Consider the following 22,231-nt stretch of genomic DNA (forward strand, 5'->3'; position numbering starts at 1 on the left):
ATTCACTCTATGGATGACCACAGATTCCCCTAAAAAGATCGTCGTCTTGGATAGGTGGAAGTGTTCCCTTTCTTACTGAATAAAAATGCTACTTCCCTGGGGTCCTCTCCTCCCAGCATTACACTTGCCACTGACATTTGCCACTTGACATGTGCCTTCCCTGCCCAGTCCACCAACTCGTGTTTCTTTTCAGGATTAAAACTGCTTTTCAGCAACACTAGGTTTTAAAGGCTGGCCTGTGGGGGGAACCCACACTCCAGTGACCTCTGACCATAATGGACAAAGTATTTAAACAGTCTTACCAGGTGAAGGACTGAGGCGGCGGGGCCAGGGTCATGCTTACTGTTTAACCAGAAAACAACTTTATTCCTAGAGGCAAATCGGGGTCAGAAGTGTCACCTCACAGGCAGGGCTGGATCTCCAGCAGCTGAGGGAGTACTTATGGAGTCTCCCATAGCCTGCCACCTCTCAGTAAGGACGGGCTTGCTGATGTCTTCTCCCTTCCTGTTTGTAAGGCAGTGAGGCAGAGTATCAGATCCAGCTAGCCTGGTGTAGGCTTCTGCAAGCAGGCTCCCCCAGACTTGCCCATCTCACTTCCTTCATGCCTGAGCAGACAGAGTCCAGACAAACACCACCCTCTAATCCTCAAAGCCCTCGGTGCTTTTCAAACCTAGTTAATTCTCTACTTGCTAATTTCCTGTGTGGCCCACTCTTCCAGTCAGAGGATCCGTTTAGGAGAAACTGGGGTAGAGGCAGCACATGACCAAGTATCACCAGAAGAGAACTCAGCACACACTGCTCTGGTAAAGACTCTGTCTAGCTATGCGGGGCACACAAGGCACTGGGCTTCACCTCTGCCTGGCCAAACGGGACCACAGCTCCCAGTCCTACCCCATGTGACTGACTACTCGGATGTTGGTGTACACTAGGGATTTTTGTCAGGAAGCAAATAGCAGTGACAATTCTCCCCCTCCCCCCAATTTGGCACCTGTTGGCCTCATTGGTGGGGGGTGCTATTTTAAAACTTAAATATTATAGAAATTATTTGTCACTTCGGTGTGCATATATGTCTCTTGCCTAATGAAGCCTATAGCAGGTGGCATCATTTGTACAAAATCACGCTGTCAGACCCGGTTTATTATATTCCTATGCAATTAACTCTCACTTTTCTTGGTTATGGAGAATTTAGCAACATTGCCATAGGCAGGGATACATACATATAATATGTACATACATACATATAACATATACACATACATATATAATATATACATTCATACACATATTTCATATGCATTGTTGTTTGGGGTTCATTTATTTATTTTTATGTGTATTAGTGTATCTACAAATGGTTGTGGACCACCATATGGGTGCTGGGAACTGAAACCCAGTCCACTGTAAGAACAGCAAGCACTCTTAACCACCCCACCATCTTTCCAGCCCCAACATGTAGCTTTTTTAACACTAATAATCGACTGCGCTCTTTCCTAAAACATCTGCCTAATCCCTCTGTAGCCTAGAGATGGTGTGAAGACCAGGCGATCTGCCCTGAGCTCCCAGTCATCCTCACCTTCACCCACAGAGCCTCCAGGCCACTGCCACTGCTCATGACCAGCCTGACCCTTCCTCCTCCCTAATCCAAAGCCCCGGGTGTCTGCTGCATGTATTCTGAAGTCAGCAGACTGCTCATACAAGTACCTTAAATTGAGGTTCCAACGGATGGGTATAAAGAGAACAACATTCAGAAAGGTTTTCATGTTATTAAGAAGTCTGTTAAGTTTGAGAAAGGTGCTGAAGTCACCTAAAGGCGGGAAAATACCGACGCAAACAGACGTCCAGCAGACCTCCGTGATCAGAGGCACGGGAATGCTTGCTTTCCCTCTTATCCCCCGTCTCGTGAAGACTGCCTGATGAAGACTCTACCGGATGCCCAAACCCCCTTCAGGAAAACGTGTTCAGAAACTCTCTGGGCTGGTGTGAGGGCAACCCTGGGCTCATCTTTATTCCACCACTTGGACAATTATCAAGACCAGGAAAGAACAGGCTATGGGAAACCGTGAGCAGGACCCTGCAGTGACAAATAGTAGGCCAATGAAAGTGGCTGCCTGAGAACAGGGCCCGCAGACAATGCTGGCAGAAAGCCTGGTGTCCCACGGAAGCCTCCAGCCCTGCACATGTCCACCAATGGCTCTCCGTCCCAACACCCAGAGGTGAGAATTAGTTTATGTCTACCAATGACTGCAGAGCAGTATTTATTACGTCAGACTTATAAATAGCTGTAGAAATAACCACATGCTGCCATGGTCCCTAATATCGCTGTTTCGCTCAGTACACAATTGTTACTTCCCCTTCAGTTAAAGTCACTTGTCCTCATCTTACAACTAAGTGGCTCTGACATTTCCGCAGACCTTCAGGCTTCTGTCGGAGGTAGCCAGAGACAGCACAATCCAACCCCAATCTCGTTCCATAGCAGCTTCCACTCCAGTTTGATTCTGGCTGTCTGCCTCCCAGCAGTATTTGAGGCTGTCCACCTCAACCAGTGCTCCCTGGCTCTGAGCTTGTCACGGGCTTTCCAGGTCAAAAGAGCATGGACAGTCTTGGGAATTTTGTCATCATTACCTTCACAGGGCTGGACTTATTTTATTGATGCAAGCATGGAACAAATGTGTTTTCATAAAAATGTACAAGTCTATGACCTGCTCTCTTGTGCTGAGGAAATTGCTTATGCCTGTGTGTAAGTGGGCCTTCACACTTATACATGGGTAAAGACTGAGTGTGTGGAAGAATGCTCCGACCGACCACATGGAAAAACCTCATTCTACAACATGTTCCACAGATAAGTCTAAGTATGGACCAGGTCACTGTTTTGTGCTGCAGTGTGTACCAGAGCTCTTATTTTAACAATGGTACTTGACCTCTGTCACAGATAGAGGTCCCTGAGCACTTCCTCTTGCTGGACAGAGGCTTCACATGGACAGCAGCCCGTCCTGTCCCGGGATTATGTACATCCTGTATCTGAAGCTTAAGTACTTGCTGAATGAATGCAAGTCTGACAACTGGATTCAGTGGGTGGAGGGAACTGCAGGAAAAGCGGCACCCTCTGTGTTAGACTCAGGTATGAGGGGGACCTGCTAGCATGCATCCCAAACACCGTATCATTTTCTGTGGAGCTAAGTCACAGCAGCTTTGAACCCAAACAAAGTAACAAGCCTAGATACTGAATCTGCTATGGCCTGTGGTTTAGTCACCAGAGGCAAATTCCACTGTAACTTCTGATAGCCTAAAAGCTGTTTTAGAAAGGCTAAATGCCTGTAAGCATAACTAACTGGAGGGAAAGCAAAGCTGAGTCTCCACTGAGCTGCCTTCTGCCCCGTGGTAGTCGCAGGCCTCGCTAACCTAAGACAGGCAGCGCACTCAGTACTAGTGTGCGCCTCTCTCCTTCCTACTGCCCGCTGCAGTGATCCAGTGATTCCCCAGATCTCTCTCGTCTACACTTTGCAGCAGGTTATGTCCCCTATCCTTGGAGCCTCACAGGTGGGCCGACTTTCTCTCCAGCCATATCTGTGTCCAATCTGCATCAAGGGTAGGTCCAGGACAGACAGAAGCACTGGTGTTTCACAACTCTGTGCCTTCCTCCATTCTCCTCCACACCCAGCCTTCAGATTCTTCAATCTGCAGTCTCAGAATCTAACCACCATTTATCTTTCTTTGCTTCTTGTTTTGTTTTGACAGGATCTTGCTTTGTAGCCAAGGCTGCCCTCAAACTTGTGATTCTCCTATCTCAGCCTCTTCCTCGAGTGCTAAAGGCACAGGCCTAACATTTTCATTTTCAGAAGAACCTCTGCCTGAGTCCCAAGGCTCCAGCATGGATCCTTCAGATTTTCCTGGACCACCTAGTCTTCCTTTACACGGTAATCCACTCTCCTCCTCAGAGCCCTTGTTCTAACACAACCGACTAACACTGAACACACCACAGGCCAGGCCGGTGGATGTCTTCCAAGCTGTGCTCGACAGGGATGTTATTTATGCCTTTCAGATATAACGTGTGGAGGTTAGACGAGGCATCAAGCCTGTCATGTCTCCGTCTTCCAGGCCCTTCTTGTGAGGTTCAGAGGAAACTCCACTTCTCCAAACTGATGCTCAGACAAAGGCCAGCATTCCTCAGGAACTTATGAAGCCTGTTTTGCTATTTCCCATATCACTGGCAGAAGGGAACTCAAACTTAGGAAGGACAGGCGAAAAAAATAAGAGACCATGTATATCAAGTACGAAAGTAGTTTAAACAACAACTCACCCTCACAACCCCCTTTTTTAGATGCCTGTTCATAGTAACTGAGTAGCAGAAGCAGCAATCTGCAGCAGGAGTTCCTCCTGGCCCCAAGGGGTAGGCTGGCCTTTAGGTCACCAAGGCTCACCACAGGTGAGCTGTAACCACACATTTGGGGACAGGGATCTTGAAATAGAGCCTGATGGAGTCATCCTCAGTACAACTACTTGGCAGAGCTGTACTGCCGTTCCTGATGGGTCCACAGTAGGGCTACACATCCTCTCCACCACCCTGAGTGGTCACAGACAACCTTAGGGTGTGACTTATACAGAGCTAAGGGACAGAGTGGGGGGATGAGCAGCACCTGAACCCAAGTGTGCAGTTCTCCGTCTTAGCATCTGTGTAAAGCTGCCAGCATAGAGAAAGTGATAAAAGCCGAGTGAGCTGGGAGGGGCAGGACCAAATGGCAGGTCACCGGAAAGTGGCGCTCCCTTGTTTTTAAAGTAGGAACAGCACCCCCTCCCTAGTCAGCCCCTAGACTGTTGCCAGGGGTCAGCATACCTTGGGAAATGAGCAGGATTTGTCTTTCTTGCCAACAGAGGCCCACAGAACAATGCAGAGTGTAACACTGTGTCTATAACTACTGGGTTCCCGGTCTCCCAGTGTGTTTAACCTAAAATTTTATATTTTAGTTTTTAAAAAGCAAAGCAAGCTCTTTCATAGATCGATTCATGAGATCTCTGAGTTCTGAAACTCAGATGTGAATCTATTATAAGCAAAGAGAAAAATCAGAACCCCTGTATACTGAACAGTAAAATTATTTCAGTGTTCTGTTTATCTGTAGTTTTAAACTGCTCTTCAGGGAACTTGTATGATTCTTTTAATAAGAAGCAATCACTTCATGCCAAGATGGAACTTAAAAACACACATACACACTGGGTGCTGGAGAGGTGGGTCAGTGGTTAAGAGCATTTCCTATTCTTGTAGGGGACTCAAGTTCAGTTCTCACACCCACATGGTAGCTCACGACATCTGTAACTCCATTCCCAGATAGGATGACATCATCTTTTGGCCTTTGAGAACAGCTGCATGCAACACTGTACACATATATACATAGACACTCATACACATACCAGAAGCATAAATGAATCTTTCTGCACACGTCCCCAAAACATCTCCCCTAGTGAGAATGGGGCATTTCCAACAGTTACTGCTGAATTATTAGTGTCTAAACCTTGCGCTTGTCACCTGCCCTTTAAATAGTGACAACGATGCTACTTGGAACGCCAGGTGCTATGCAGAAGAAGGGAATTCCACAAAACCATGCAAACCTAAGAAAAAATGAAATCCTTCTGGTGGTGTGTGGTAAGCTAGAAGAAAGGCCACTACATTCCCAATGGGAATGGAACAGAGAGCCCAGTTTTCTCAGCAGCCCAGTTTTTCCCTGCCTAAATCTGCCACAAATTACTCACACATTTGGTATATTTTAAGAATTTTATATTAGCAAATCCAAGAACTTGTTTAAAAAAAAAAACCAAAGAACTAAAACCCCGATATCAGCTCAAAGCTATTATTCTAGCCTGGGCTTTCTATGGATGGCCACACTGGCCTGCTACAGCGACCAATCTGGGGAAAATTTCGATGGGAGACCTTTAACTTCTCCACCTAAAAGTAGCAAATAAAGCAGGTCTGTGTTTCACAACCTTCCTCTGGGCGGAAAGTAATAAACACTGAAGGCTAATTCTGACCAGAGCAGAGGCACGAGAGCGGCTGTGAAGCAGGGGCAGCTGAAGGCTTTCCAGTGCTTATGGGTTTGTCCTTGCTTTGTTTTTTAAAGACTTACTTATTTAGTTAGTGTATATGAGTGTTAGAAGTCAGTAGACCCCATTACAGATGGTTGTGCACTACAGTGTGGTTGCTGGGAACTGAGCTCAGGGGCTTCAGGAAGAGCAACCAGTCTCGTAACTGCTGAACTTTGGAAAGGTTGAAGAGACAGGAGCGCTGAGGAGGAACAGTCATAGGAGGGTCTAGAGGCTTCTATCCCACCCCCCCCCATGCTCCCCAATCACATACGGCGGGCTTTGGTGTATGGCTATTGCCTGCCTTCAGTTTGTCCAGGCCATGACAACCTGGCACTCATGACCAAGCACAGGTGCCTTAACTGTTTGTCTCCTCATCCCTATCTGAGACACTGTGGCCATGGTGATCTGTTAAATGCCAGTTTTAGCCTTACCCTATGTGAAACCAGAGTCCCTTTTAAATGTGTGTGAAAGAGTTCTTACAAATCCCACATGCCACAAAAAATATTCCCTGCAACATCTGGTGACTCTTCCCTGCTGGGCCAGGCTCCATGTTCTCTCTTTCCTCCTGGTGGATTTTTTTATTCCCACCGGGAACCTAGCACAGGGGAAGTTGAGGAGATTTCAGGATGTATCTTCAGCGTAACTGTGGAGAGACGCCTAACCTACCTCACCTTATTGTCCCTGTGCCCTGTAATTTGGCTTCTACATGTGTTTACTACCCCACCACCAGCAACTTCTCTTTGTAAACTGCCCTCACCAACCAACCAATGAGGTTAAACATGAAGGGATGCCCAGCAGGTGGGTATGAGGGTGGGTGGTGTGAGGGTGGGGTGGGACTCACCGATACTTCCACGGACTGCATGGACAGATCACATGGTGGCTTCAGGGCCTTCGGCCGGGTGGCATACCAGAAGGTGGTGAGCGCTGCAAAAGCCCCGAAGCCCATGAGTGTGTTGGTTGGAAGGGTACGCACGTACTGCCGAATGTCAATCAGCTCTGGCATCCGAAAATACCGGAACAATTCGTGGACCTCCATAGTTCTGTGTTGGTGCTTCTCTAGGCAGAATTCTGTTAGAAGAGAAAGGTGCCATGTTCATTCAGGAGGCTCACCCAAGCCACTCACTAGTGCTATGCTCACGCCAATCAACACATTAACCCCCAGTCAGATGGGCCAGGTCTTTCCCCCAAAAAACTTTCATTTTTCTGGTAACATTTTAATCATTTAGTTTGGTTCCATTTCTCCATTGTATTGTGTAAGAAAAAAAGTTTTTATTAACCACAATCAAAAGGTTTGACTCGAAGAATTCTTGCCGTAAGATACTCCTATGTCCAGAAAAGAAATTATACCTTTGTCCTCTCCCACCTAATCAAACACACTCAACCCTTATTATCAAGGCCAGTGGGTAGTGTGAATGCAGAGCATGAACAAGCCCAAACCACCTAAGGGCCATCAGGTGCTGCATCTGCCAAGGTCCCAGAACGAGTTCCCCAACTGGTAAAACAGACCTGCCTAAATTTCAACATGTCTCTCATCTTCCCAGCGGGAGTGGCTACATGTCAGGAGATCCCATGATTGGCTGTTCTAATTAGATTACTTTCCTTTCTATTCCCCAAGATATAACTAAAATGAAAAAAAAAAATTGGTGTGCATTCGGTGAGAATTTAAAACAAATGCCAGAAGTGCAGACAGGGGTCATGGAACTGCATTTGTGAGAAGGCGGTGGTGATGATCACACTCTGGAACAAGGGTCTGCCTTACTGGCACTGGGAATAGCTTACTCTCTGCCTTGCTGAACGTTGGTCTGTCTCTGCACATGGAAATAAAGAAAGTACTCATAACAGGGAGCTTTTGGTACTACTAAAGGATTCCCAGCGACAGCCGAGGATGGCGCCCCACACACAAAATTGTTCAATCAATGTGACCCATAGTGATCATTTCCCCTACCACAGCTCCCTGATTAGTCCTGAGCTCAGAGCACTGAGTTACCACGATAATAAAAGTGCTTACATGAGAAAGCAAGATACACAGAAGAAAACTAGGTAAATATTAATATAAATCAAAGCCCTATTTTATTGCATCTTATAAGCAATTTATATGGAGAGTCGTCTAAAATAATTAATTGTGCACCAGAGAGAAAGGCCAGTTCTAATTTACAAGCTTACTGATGAATGATTGCCTGCAAGGCTGCCTCACAGCAAAGGAAGAAGCGGCAGAGCCCAGAGACTGCGCTGAACTCCACAGCAATGCACTAAGCAAGCTCAGACAGCACACAGTCCTTTGAAAGTGAGGTCACGGGACTGAAGTATTTTTTTGAACTCTAGAAATCATCCTTTCAGATAAAATTCACACTATTATACAAGTTTCCCCCACAGAGTATCAGAATAGCAAGCTGCTTTTCCTAACCAACAATATGACCAGACCCAAGATAATGACGGATTCACCCAACTTGTTCAAGCTTGTGCTATGGCTCAAATTAAGAGTAAGCACAGACACGCATGTGTATGTGGGTGCATACACAGACACACACACACACACACACACACACACACACACACACACACACACACACACACACAGAATCACAAAGCTAACAATGCTAACAGGTAACAGATAAACCAGTCTCTTCAGATTTTAATTCTAGAAAGAAAGTGCTCGTGCCTACAAACGCACTCACCATCTGTGCCACCGACAGCTGACTGCTAGGTGACACACCACAGCAGAATCAGAAAAGGGCAGTGAGGATGGGGGCGGGGTGGGGGCCAGGGCAGCTCAGCGGGTGCTTACCAGGCCTGCCAAGGTCTTTCAGGGCATCAGTCACATGCCGAGTCCTACACTGCTGCCCACTGGGCTAAAGGTAACTAGCAGACAAAATCCATACTTGACTTCTTAGGGGAACAGAGGGTGGAGGATGGGCCAATGAGCAGCTGGGAGGAAAGTCACCCCACCGCTCCACCCATGGGCAGGGAGCAGCATCAGTGAGTGTTGCTGCCAGGGGCAGTTCTTCAAACAGACACTGTTTTCATCTTGTTCGGCTTCCCAATGAGAAGAAACCATGGGTAGGGTTTTTCTGATCTTTGTTTTCAACCACTGAAGTGAAGGACAGGAGGTATCAGGTGGGATTTCTAGCCGCCTGAGACAGCTTGGAGACCAAGATCCCACACCACACTCAGAGCGTAGCTGTTCTAGGTGCTCTCATAGGCACTGAGCCCTTCCTGTAATTCTGCATATCTGAGTGCCCAGGGTGTACCGAGCTCTGTGCTCATGATCAGGCCATCTTTTCAATGGGTTAACCACCTAATGAGGAGTAAATAAAATGACGTGAGCAAGCCTACCAAGCCTCAGGAAAGGCCCTTCTGGGAAACAGAAGCTGACACTGAGACTTCAAGGATAAGCAACTAAAATCAGGCTCAGGTCCTAGTGGCACTGGTCACTGAGACTTCACAGTCTTCGCTGTCCTTCACTCTGAGTCTGAGGAGGCATCACCCACCTCGCACGCACACCAGGGCTCCTTCTGTCCCCAGTGTTCAGGGAGCCATGGCCACAGCACCAAGATTTGTGGGTTTATAGGAATTGACTACAGCAGAATTACATCCTTGGGTGAGACTATCAAACCACCTAAACAAACAGTCACACACGGGATTAACTTATCTATTTTAAGCAGTGGCAGCTAAGATAGAGAGAGTGCATTATGCAAAGAAAGTTTAATGAGGCTAGGAAGAAAAATGTTTTAAAAACTGAGAATCAGGGGTTGGGGATTTAGCCCAGGGGTAGAGCGCTTGCCTAGGAAGCGCAAGGCCCTGGGTTCGGTCCCCAGCTCCGGAAAAAAAAAAAAAAACAAACAAAAAAAAAAACTGAGAATCATTTATAACACGCATGCAAGAACATATTATTAGATGCTAATCTGTAACGCTAAGCATTTAAATCCAGCGAGATCCTTACATTTTGTAGGTGATAAGGACAAGCTATAGCCATTTAATCCATGCTAGGAGCCAGGTACCAATCTGCAGAGCAACTCCACTGTGTGAATTGGTAAGGCTTACACTAGAACGCATGCATGAAGGCATGAAGACGAGAACACATTATTTAGTTATGTCAAGAACAAATACTTAGCATGATCACCTTATAAACCTTTTCTCTTCCACTTGAACGCTGCTAAGGAATAGCTATTCAGATATTAAAAAAAAAAAAAAAAAAAAAAAGAGGTGGGCGATCAAAATGAGACAGTGTAAACAGCCATTTTGTGCTCCGTGTGAGGACAGATACCATACTTAAGATTAAGTCCTGAAAGGTTTTTGAGCCCTTGCTAAATTGCTAAAACCAAGAGACACATGTGTTCTTCCGTCAATGGTGTTCTGTTGGGAATTTTCTGGGATTTTTTTTTTTCAAAAGCAAATTTCCATATCTACATCTAGCAGCGCTCGCAGCTCAGGCACATACATCACGCTGTTATCTGCTAATAACAAGATTCAGTTGGCTTAAAGTCTTAGGAAGACATGTGTCTGAGTGAGGAGCATACAGGCTTGCAGACAACCAGCTGCTCCTCCTGCTACAGCCACTCCTGGCACCCTCCTCCCCTGCTTACAGAATGTGCCTAGGGGCTGGAGAGATGGCTCAGCACTTGCTGCTCTTCTAGAGGACTGAAGCTTAGCCCCGGCACCCACACTGGGCAGCTCATGACCTGTTTCTCCAGCTCTACGGAACTTCACCTTCCCCTGGCCTGTTGGCACCCACATACATGCAGCATACAATACAGACAAAAACGGACATTTTAAAAAAGCATTTCTCAGCTGGCCTGCCTGAAATCCTCTAACACTAGAGTCAGAAACCACAGGATGATGGGAAAGTAAACAATGAAAGAGAGTGCCCCAAGCTCAGCAAAGAACAGGAAGACAGGGTGCCTCTGGGTGTGTGTGTGCAGAGACAGGGAACAGGGGAGAATGATGCAAACTCGATGGGGTGGCTGTCAAAACCCAGCCACGCTGGAACCCTCTGCCAAAGCTTGAATGGAATCACCATTTAACTAGATTTACTTAGTGCTTCAAGGAGTTTTCACATCTGCATCTCTCTGGAACATCGTCATATAAAATGACCATGAGGAAAACCAGAGCCAGAAACAGAAAAGGCTTCTCAGAGATGTCTGTCGGAGCAAGACACTAACCCGACCCTAAACCCAATTTACATGAAACGCTCTTCCTCTTGGCTATCCGGACCCGCTCACTGAGAACATATACACGGACAGCTACACAAGGACGGCAAATACCCTGCCTTCCACCAGCAATACTGCTATGTGTTAGAAGACCCAAATCTGAAATCCGCTTGCATTCTCGACGGCTTACAGAAATGCTACCGCGGATCCTGTCTCCCTGGCCTCTGCACATACGGGTTCAGTGCCTACTGTACACAAAGGTTCACCCCTTACCACTATGTTTGCATTACAGAACAAAATGTAGCTCAGAGCCAGAGGTGATCCACAGGGGCACTGTTCTCCCTAAGGACACAGGGAGACGGGCGCGTGCACACTCACGCCCACTCACACGCACACTTACACGCACACGTGACGCTTAAGTCCTGCAGAGTAATATTCTTTTACTTACAGTAGCATTTTATTCTCTCCTTGTGATCTAGATGTTTCTCTCCTGCTGACGTTCCTCGAGCTTCCATTAAGCTGAGTAACAGCAGTTTGATGGAATGTCCCACTAGGAATGCAGACCTCAAACAAACCCACACAAATTGCACGTTTGCCCGACTGCAGCAAATTGAGAAGTCCTGACATCTTTCCTTAATGCAGCAAGCCAAGCTGGCACAGTGCTGCCATTCCCTGCCCCACCTCCTCCCCTGACACAAGAAGCTATTTACAAGGCTGAAAGTGCCCCCTTTGTCCTGTACGAGCTGGGCAGAGCTCAGGCCCCAGGAGGAACAAGAGAGGGGCAGCTAGGCCATTTGCTGCTCTTTCAGTCTGCCACTCCAGAGTCACTGGAGCCGTGCTCCCTAACCCGGGCTGGCAAGCTACCTAAAGCTAGATTTGTTTAAGCCATAGCCTAGGAACCAAAGAACTGTCCCCTGGAGAGAAGGGAGCACTGACTATTAAACAGATGGGAGTTGCCAGGTTGAGGGGAGGCAGGGGCTGCTGACCAAACCCCATGCCATGGGACTCTCCCACACCTGTGGCCCATCTTATTAACCCAGGGGACTACTTAGGTGATTCTCGGATCCTCTGCACAAGTATACATGTGTCTCCACAGAGAACCCATTACTCTCTCCCGCCACTTTGGGGCTTTTCCAGTCAACCAATATAAAAATACCTTAGACCAATGAATGGGATTTTCATTTTTTTTTTTTTTTTTTTTTTTTGTTCTTTTTTTTTAGCTGGGGACCGAACCCAGGGCCTTGCGTTTCCCTAGGCAAGCTCTACCACTGAACTAAATCCCCAACCGGGATTTTCATTTTTATTAAAGTGACTGACCTTTGATTACCAAGTTAATTTCCACAAGTATCCTGTGCACTGTATGGGTGCATCAGCCATCCATTAAAAAGCCTATGGCCTATGGCTTAGGCAAGAAATAGAGGTGGGGCATTTGGGAGGAGAAAATATTTGGGGACGGAGCCTGAGGTAGGAGTGCCTCCCAGAAAAAAGTGAGGAGCTGGGTGCATGGTACCTGAGAAGAGGTAAGCAACCAGTCACAGGGCAAAATGTAGGTTAAAACAATTGGGTTATTTTAGTTAGGATCTAGTCAGGGTAGAGCTATATGGCTATGGTATTTATAAACATATTTTGAGTCTGAATCTTATTTCTGGGAACATGGAGCTGGAAGAAAGAACCAGGGTGTAACTACAACCTGAAGTGGAGATATCTTTTTAAAAACTTTACTAATTTTGTGAAATAATGGAGTCAGATTGAGTACTCCTGTACTCAGGCTTTCTGCCAATCTCTCCTACAGTTCTCAGAGAAAGAACTGAATACACAACACATTTAGAATCAAATATAATGCGCTACTATTTTTATCCAGTAAGAGTAAGGCTATAACAGTGGTTATAGGTCATACATGCAACACCCCCAATATATCCCAAACATAGTATATCAACTTGAAAAGATGAATTTCTATGGACACACATGGGATTGGTTCAAATATCTGTTCATAATAATCTCCATATTCATTAGAATCATATATAGATAAGCCAAATGACAAACTAATTACTTAAGGAATATTGCTTAGGCTTGCCTATCTATCCACCCACCTACCTACCGATCTGTCAAAGAGGATCTTGCTACATAGCCCAGGCTGGCCTTGCTACATAGCCCAGGCTGGCCTCAATCCTCCTGCCTAGTCTTCCTAGTAGAGTTCAGAGGCATCATTTTCCAGACCACTTTTTCATGCTCTACCATTTTCTGTAATATCTCGACATTTTTCTCTTTCGCTTATTTAATTTGGACAACTTTTGAAAACATATATGCATCTATCACTAAAAGCAACATTCCCTCCATTACAGGAACACATTTAATTATGGATCGATATATCCTTGATTGATTTTTAAAGTGATTTTCCACATTTGCCTTTGGAAGGTCCAACACCAAGAAGTAATTCCCTACTACCTATTTCTCTTTGTGTTATACAAGTCCACCAGTTCTTTTACAGAGACCTAAGAGTGGATGCAGGAGAGATGCTCCAGGATCAGGTGCTTGCCCTACCTGATGAGGCTCAAAGTGACTGACAGTACACAATAGAACATTGGTGAGACTTGTAATAAGAAGACTGAGTAAGGGACCGGAGAAAAGGACTGTCCTTGTAGTAAAGTACAAGAATTATTTCCTACTTAGAGGAAGAACAACAACTAAGAAAAACTTAGACCTGGTCTTGAGACTTGAAACATGAACACAAGAAAGAGGGCATAGCAAGGGAGCAGTACAATAGATAGTGACAAGGACGTTAAGGGGAGCTACATGGTAAAAGTCTAAGCTGGCCCTCAAAAGGTAGAGACAGAGACAAGAAAAAAAGCAACTCCCCACTTACGTCTAACACTATCAATAAATAAACCAGGAACAAACTAACCAAGTTAAAGAGGATAGAAGGAAAAGGGATGATATTCAGCAATCAGTTGAGTTATAAATTTTTTAAAGATTTATTTATTTATTTTTATATATGTGAGTACACTGTAGCTTGTCTTCAGATACACCAGAAGAGGGCATCAGATCCTATTACAGATGGTTGTGAGCCATTATGTGGTTGCTGGGAATTGAACTCAGGACCTCTGGAAGAGCAGTCAGTGCTCTTAACTATTGAGTCATCTCTCCAGCTCCAAGTCATGAATTTTTGTTTTTGTTTTTCCTTTTTAAAAAAAGACTTAACTTATTTACATGGGTACACTGTAGCTGTCTTCAGACACACCAGAAAAGGGCATTGAATCCTATTACAGATGGTTGCAGGGAATTGAACTCAGGGCCTCTGGAAGAGTAGTCAATGCCCTTAACCTCTGAGCCATCTTTCCAGCCCTATTTTTGTTTTTCAAGATAGGGTTTCTCTATATAGCTCTGGCTCTCCTGGAACTAGTCCTGTAGACCAAGTTGCCCTTGAACTCTGCCTGCCTTTGCCTCCTCAGGGCTGGGATAAAGGGATGCACCACTACCACCTGCAGAGACATGATTTTAAAAAAAAAATTTGCTTATTTTTATTTTACATTTATGAGCGTTTTGCCTGCATTCATATATATGTGTGTATGTCATGTGCATGCCTGGAGCCCTTGGAGGCCATAAAAGGGTGTTTGATCCCCTAGAACTAGAGTTACAGACAGTTGGGAACCATCGTGTAGGGACTGGCAACCAAGCCTGGGTCCTTTGGAAGAGCAGCCAGTGCTCTTCAGCACTGCGCCATCTCTCCACGCCTTAGTTCCAATGTTCTTAAGAGTGGGGGTCAGGTGAGTGCTTACAGGACACAGTTACACACGGGGCTAAGTGTGACCATCATCACGGCCTTTCTACATTGCATGAGGTGGTTATTGCCATCAATCCAAAGGACAGGAGATATTCTGTTCCTGTTCTACTCAAGGAAGGACATGTAGTAAATAAAAACACAGTCTGAAGGCAAAGCTTATGGACCCTGAGCGGTCAGTGCTGCCACCCAGGAAAGAGGACTTGAGTCCAGGTAGGGGTGGGAGGCCATGTTGCTGATGAAAAATGCCTCAATGCACCATGCTTTAAAAGCCCAAACTCCCATCACCAGATGAATGAATAAGCAGGTTGTAGTATGTATGTGTGTGTGATATATCACACACACAACACACACACACACACACACACACACACACACACACACACACCCCAGATCAATATTCAGCCTTTCAAAGAAAACCAGGAAAATACCCCAACATGTAGGTAATATGAATGAACGGAGGAAACACCAAGCTAAGTGAAATAAGCCAAAGGGAAGGACAAATATGAGCTTCTACCTGAGGTTTGTGGAATCAGCAAATTCGCGGAGAGAAAGCAGAGCAGAGGTTACTAGGGCTGGGGGCAGGGGAAGGGGACATGGGAGACATTGCCCAACAGTTGCAAAGGTTTTGTTTGGAGTGATGAAAACTGTGAAGCTGGACAGTGGCGATGCTTACACAACTCACCCGGTGCCATTGGGCAACTGTATGCTTCAAAACAGTTCAAATGGCAACTTTCACATGTAGATGAGCTTTTTCCACCAAAAGAAAAATCCATACAATCTATCAGAGGCAGAGCTCTGGTAAATACCTGGCAATAACAGGCAAGGCCTTGGAGAGCTGGGTTTGGGGCCTGGGAGAATGAATGTCAGGAACAGCAATAGTAAATGTGGAGTTTGAACAGGAAGGTAGTCTGTGACAGAGCTACCACCCCAACTTTCCAGGTCCCTAAAGCCTTCCTCCATGGGCAAGATCAAAGGTTCTGAGGTGGCCACACTTCCCTGGAAAGGGTCCCTTGTTGCATCTCTGGCCTAGAACAGCCATAGGCACAGGTTTCACAGTATAATGCCGCCTTCGTTCCCCACCTATGTGCCTGGCCTTTACAGTCCCTCCCTCCCAGCCTTTCCCAAAGAAAATCTTCCCCTCTAGTCTGTGGCTCTGATCTCCCTCTCCCACTGGATCTCTTGAGACCTATTTTATGGTGTGCAAATCCCACCAAACAGGCCAGTGGCCACTCTCTAACAAATCCTTACAGGAACTCCTCAGTGAAGCAGCTCACACTCCAACTGATCTCCTAGGATACTTATTTTGTGGCCTTCGTGAGGTACCTCGTGCCTCCTGGTAGACACAAGCAGGAGGTCTGTGGCACTCTGGAAGGATGGTACCTATATAGCTCCTTCTCCTACTCTGGTGTTTACTGTAGTGACCAGACCAAAACAGGTTCTCAGTGTTTACTAAGGAGGGAGGGGCCCTCTGAGACTTACACTATTGTTTTACTGCAATCCACTGGAAGAGACATTTACACAAGGGTGACTCCACAGAGGAAAGAGATATCCAGGGTGTTCTCACATTTCAGCACTACTCTTCATCCTGGCTCCCACCTACAGTCCCACATCCTGGAGTAGAGGTAAACGCCATGGTTGGGTGATTTGGACTGGCTGGAGAAGCTAAAGGAGGCTGACTTAGTCTGTATATAAAGGTATCCTCTTGTCCAGTCCCCATGATGCCTTGTATGTCTCTAAGGATTTCACTTCCTGAGGAGTTTGTCAACACTAAAGGAAATAGTTCTTGGGTATTTAGGGATATGACCATACCTCATCAGTTTGAGGCTGCACACAGGGGCCCAGGTTCCATGAGCAAATGACAGAAGGAGAGAGAGCTCCACTGTGACACTCTAGGTTAGTTTTCTATTTCAAAATGGAATTCTGCAAACCACACATTGGGCTCCTAGGCCTGGAGCTGGAGCAGTGGAGGTCTCTGGTGAGGACAGCATTCCCCAGACTCTGAGAGCTGGGTGGGTGGCCCCTCTGAGATGTAAAGGAAGCTTACCATAGGACCTGCTCAACATTCCCCAGAGCATGTGATGTAGTCGAAAAGTCAACACTGCATGAAGCTCTCCACCCCCTCCCTTTCCACCCAGCCACAAAGATGATCTGTGTTTGGATTCCTAAGGTCACATGAAGGCCTTTATGTAGGACACCAAGGTTAAACTTGAGTCAGATGTATTTAAGAAACTTCCTATTTGGAGAATAGCCAGAGGGAAGAAGATTACTCCATTCGTCCTCCAATATGTATTTACTGTGTAGATGACTGATGCTTGACATGGAGGGGAGAGACTTTTCTTCAGTGACGTGACTACTGATAAGGTGCTCAGACGCCTGTAAACACACACACACACACACACACACACACACACACACACACACACTAGTGCAAATGATACTAATGAAGGAGGGGCTAGGAGGGAAGAGGAAGGGGATTAACGGGAGTGATGAGATGAAAGAGGGTAAGAGGGGTGACTATGGCTGTAACATATTACATACATGTATTACATACATGTACATACATGTATCATAATGAAACCCATTATATATAATTATATACACAGGCTAATAAGATATTAAAATACTGAACTGACATTTCCATTTCGAATAAAACCCTTATATATAACTAACACCGGCTAATAAGATATTAAACTATTAGTTGATTTAACACTTCCATTTCTATATACATTTCGTAACAAAGCAGGGGCGCTTACTGAGAAAGGCTACAGAAGGAAGTGGACTTGGATGAAGGGGCTGCTTCAGTCATTCAGTTTCAGTAGACTGACCCAATTCTTCCTAAAGAAGCATCTGACAGGGCAGGTTACATCGGATGATACCTGACCCAAGACTAGAGGGTGACACCGCGGTCTCAGAGTGTTGGACAACACAAGTAGAGTCTGTTACTGTAGCAGGTAAGAAGGAAATAAATTCCCCTTGCCACTAAAATAACCCACAAGAATAGACCCTCTGCTTTACAAAGGAAGCCAGAGGTGAGACACCCCACCACGAGAAGGAAGAACCACTTAATAAGTAAAGGGACTCATGTCTAGTTACCGCAGCCAGGGCTAGAACCCAGCTAGGCAGGAAGGCCTTTCCTAAGGGGCTACAGGGAGGAGGAAGCAGGGTTTCTGTGTTCGAGAAGGGGTCCAAACCTTGAGATCACCTCAGGTGTTTTGTCCAAAGCCTCTCTCTTAGAGAAATGGCTATGGAAATTGCACAGAACAGAAATGTGGAAAGAATCCTGGACTCAAACACAAAAGGTTCCACTCCAGGTACTGGCTTCTGCCTATGTGGACCTCAGAGGTACAAAGGCAGTGAGACCAGTAGAAAACCGCTTCCCTTTGTGTCAAGAAAGCTATGCTGGCCCCTCCAAGACAAGAAGATGGTGGGGTCAGCCTGTCATCAAACCAAATCAACAGGATTCCACCCACACCTCAAAACCCCGGGGAAAGGCACAGGAGGAAACCATTGAAAATGCCAATTCTGAGCTGGAGAAATGGCTCTGCGGCTAAGAACGTATACTTTTCCTACAGAAAACCTGTTCTGTTCACAGCACCTACGTCCGGCAGCTATGACTGCCTTTAACTCCAGCACCAGGAGGAGCCAGGGCTTCTGACCTCAACAGTCACCTACACATACTCACACACACACACACACAGAGACAGACAGACAGACACACACACACACACACACACACAACCTCTCTGCCCTCTGTGGGCATTGGCAGTCACCTGCACATACACAGAGATACAGACAGTCAGATAGACAGACATTCATCTACACATACACACAGACACATACATACCATGCAATTTAAGAATAAAAATGAATCGTAAAGCCCATCAGTTCTATGGTTGTAGCCTGTGTTTGTTTTTTATTTTATTATGCTTTACACTGGGCTCTCCTCCCCAGCTTTTTAATTGTGGTAAATGCAGAACAAAATCTGCCACATCAACCACTAACTATATTTTCAATAAACAAGATATAACCGAATTCAGGTTGGTTAATGTTCTTTTGTATTTATGTATTTTCCACCTGCTACCCAGAGGATTTAGGGTGGTAACCTGCCCTTATTAAGGAATGACAGATGGGCTATAAACCTCTCTCAGAAAACACAGTTAAGCCGTCATTGCCTGTGCTGAGCTGGGCCCTGGTGCAGGCCTCAGCAGCACTGGGAGCGACTTCCACATATGTGTGTTTTCAGCGAGGACCTCGCAGCAAACCGAACAGTACTCTCTCTGCACACTGTAGGGAAATAAAACTTTTCATTGAACCTTTTCAAACAGAAGGTCATTGCCAGGATGAAGCCCTAGCAATGCTCTCCCCACCTTCCCCAAGTTCAGGAGAACAATGAAGGCAAACAGGCCTGTAGGAGCTAACCCAGCATCTCAAGACACCTCAGGATGGCCTCTAGCAGGAAAGTGGTAGGGCCATGTTGCTGCAAGCATCTGGGGGGAAGAAGGGGGGGAGAAAAGGGGGGGAAAGGGGGGAGAACATTCTGTGTATGAGCTGGAGGCCACCAGAGGGCTGTGTAGAGACCAAATCTAAACAGTCAAAGATGGGGGGGAGGGTACATATGACCACCCATGAAAACCAGATCATATGGGGATCAGGGGAAGTGGGCAGGAGCAGGGTCTCTCTCCTAGGACATATTCCTGACAGCAGGTTATGGAAGAGCTGCTGAAGGCTCATCTTCCCTCCAGAATACTTAAAGAATTAGCCATGTCCTTGCAGGGGTCTAGGTCAGTAGGAAGAGAGAACTCACTCTGGCCTTGTCCTCAAGGAGCCCACAGGGCCCAGTGACTCAGAGGTGGCAGTGATCAAATAGCAGTGACCTGGATAAGAAGGCTCAAGAGGGCACAGGTTGGGTAGGGTTACTTACACCTCTTAAAATAGAACAAGGCTTCAGAGTAACTGTCAACTAGAGAAATGGCTTAGCCCCACAAAGCGTGAGCCTCAGACCGAATACAAAACACACACAGACGCACACACAAGGTTAGAGAAGTCACCCTTCAGTTTTGCCAGACCTCGACAGGTAACTTAAAAAGCAGAAACAAATGGACTCTTTAAAACTATTTTTAAGTTGTAGGGCTCTTCAGAACGCAAAGGAACCTTTAAAGAACACGGGCCCTTGAACCTTTGTGGGAGGTAGTGAAGTTAGAGAAATCAACAGGTGAAATGGAGGGCAGGTTAAGCGAGATTTTGCTCATTGTCTGAGGAGGCCAGGAGAGGTATCCGTGACACCACGGGACACTAGGTAAAATTACCCCGAGTTCAGGTAACCATAAGGAGAGGCGACTCGCTGAGGGAGGCTAAAAAAACAAACAAATCTTAGTTACAGAACAATGACCTACCTTATAAAGGGCAGGAAAAACAACAACAGAAGTAAATGCCAAGTTTGGTTGTTATCTGCTTGAAATAACCAAGTTACATTACTTTGGGGATCTTTACATTCCCATTATATTTAGTTTAAATTCTTGCCACAAAGGTCCCCAGATCTATTCAATAGTCCACATAGTACAATAAAATTACCATGTACCCTTGACCCTTCTGTTGGCTTCAACTGCAACTTAGCTAATATTGTTCTCTCTCTCTCTCTCTCTCTCTCTCTCTCTCTCTCTCTCTCTCTCTCTCTCTCTCTCTCTCCCCACCCCTTGTGGATTTTAAAGCAAATCCCACACATCCTGTCATTCAGGAGACACTCCGAGGTGCCAACAGTGCTCTGACTCCATACATTAGGGAACTATTTGTGGGGCGGCAGTGAGCCCAACTGGCGCACGTAGTGCATCCTGCCAAGGGCCCAAAGACTAAACCCAGGGAGCCAAGTCAAATGTTGACTCGGAGCAGCCAGTCCAGCACAACACTGAATTTCCACGCAAGATACAAGTCCATGTATACTCGCTTGGCAAATATTCACTGAGTTCCCACTACACTGAGTCCCAAGCCAGCCCACGCCTCCGGAGACATGGCTGTGAACCAGAGAGAAAATAAAGGACCTGTCTAATTAAGGTTTCCGCATTGAAAACTCTGTAGAACAAAACCAAAACACACTCTGGCTTTTACTGACTTGCCTGAAGTCAGACACATTATCTGACGTGGATCAGAACCCATTTTCAGAGAAGTTTATTTTATATCCCCCGCTGACACACTGGGTCACCTTTTTAAAAAGTAGCCCTGAGATCTGCCATGCTGACAGGAGAGAAGGGGACGACATTCTGGTTCTCTATACTTCTAACACATCCCAACTGGTGATGAAAAAACCGCACCTGTAGCATGAACGTGCTTTCATTCATAAACAATACAACATTCTCTAGAATGTTTTATGGCCATGAAGCAAATACAGATTTAAAGAAAGACAAGACGATATCTCTAATCGTTCTAATATTTACATTGTCAATCCTAATTTGTGGTCTAGCTGCACTCTCCTCCCACCCCCCAACACACACACACCCACCAGCCAACCAAGGGTCAGTGTAACCACTATCAGAAACCACACTCAGTCTATCTGCCTCTCTGGCACCTGCCTGGTGAGGCTCATCTGCTTCTGCCAGAGTTGCCTCAGAGGCTGGCCACGGACGGGGAAATCTGTCCTGGCCCAGGAATACTATAGCTTTAGCCCCTACCCCCAATGGGCAAGCATTCTTACCTTACTTAACTCTGCAACCCCACATTCATGTCCAAGTCTTGTTAGGAAACCACAAGACTTTCACTGTCCCCAGAGGCTAAGCCAGGGCTCTGGAGGGCTCTGGCGTTTGGATCTGTCCTCTATGGGGTGCCTGGTTGGATTGGTGACACGTAAGGCTTCTGTCAGTTCTACATGCTAGGATGCCTCACGGCTTGTCTGAGGTACAATGTGGGTGACTGTGTTACGGAAGGAACAGAGACCTATTTGACCGCTGTACTCCTGGCACAGGATCAAGGCACACCTTTAAAGAAGGAGTACCAGGTAAGTCGGCTCCAGTACAGTTATATAAGATTAGCTAGAATTCGACACTAATCTCCCTCCCACACCCTGAGAAACCCAGAGCCAGCTGTGTCTCATCCACACTCAGCTACAGGGGGAAAACAAACCTGAACTATACCCTTAGGCCCAACGTTCACCTCCAGGAGGCACAAGCTTTGGTCTGAAGATTTTCAACCCCTTGATCCTAACTGCTAAGATCTAGCCTAGCAGAGTAGACACTGCGTATTGTCA

At 46.1% G+C, this 22,231-nt stretch overlaps 1 protein-coding gene across 1 annotated transcript in view; it reads right to left on the reverse strand.

The window, feature by feature from the left end:
- Acsl1 (acyl-CoA synthetase long chain family member 1) overlaps positions 1-22,231 on the reverse strand; it is a 66,115-nt gene that overhangs the window by 37,186 nt on the left and 6,698 nt on the right. The window contains exon 2 of the mRNA XM_032918427.1: positions 6,911-7,137. Coding sequence (XP_032774318.1) covers positions 6,911-7,105 — 195 coding nt within the window. The 5' untranslated portion in view covers positions 7,106-7,137. The remainder of the gene's footprint in view (positions 1-6,910; positions 7,138-22,231) is intronic.

This window comes from Rattus rattus, chromosome 13 (assembly GCF_011064425.1).
Source record: "Rattus rattus isolate New Zealand chromosome 13, Rrattus_CSIRO_v1, whole genome shotgun sequence".
In the NCBI taxonomy this organism is placed as follows: domain Eukaryota; kingdom Metazoa; phylum Chordata; class Mammalia; order Rodentia; family Muridae; genus Rattus; species Rattus rattus.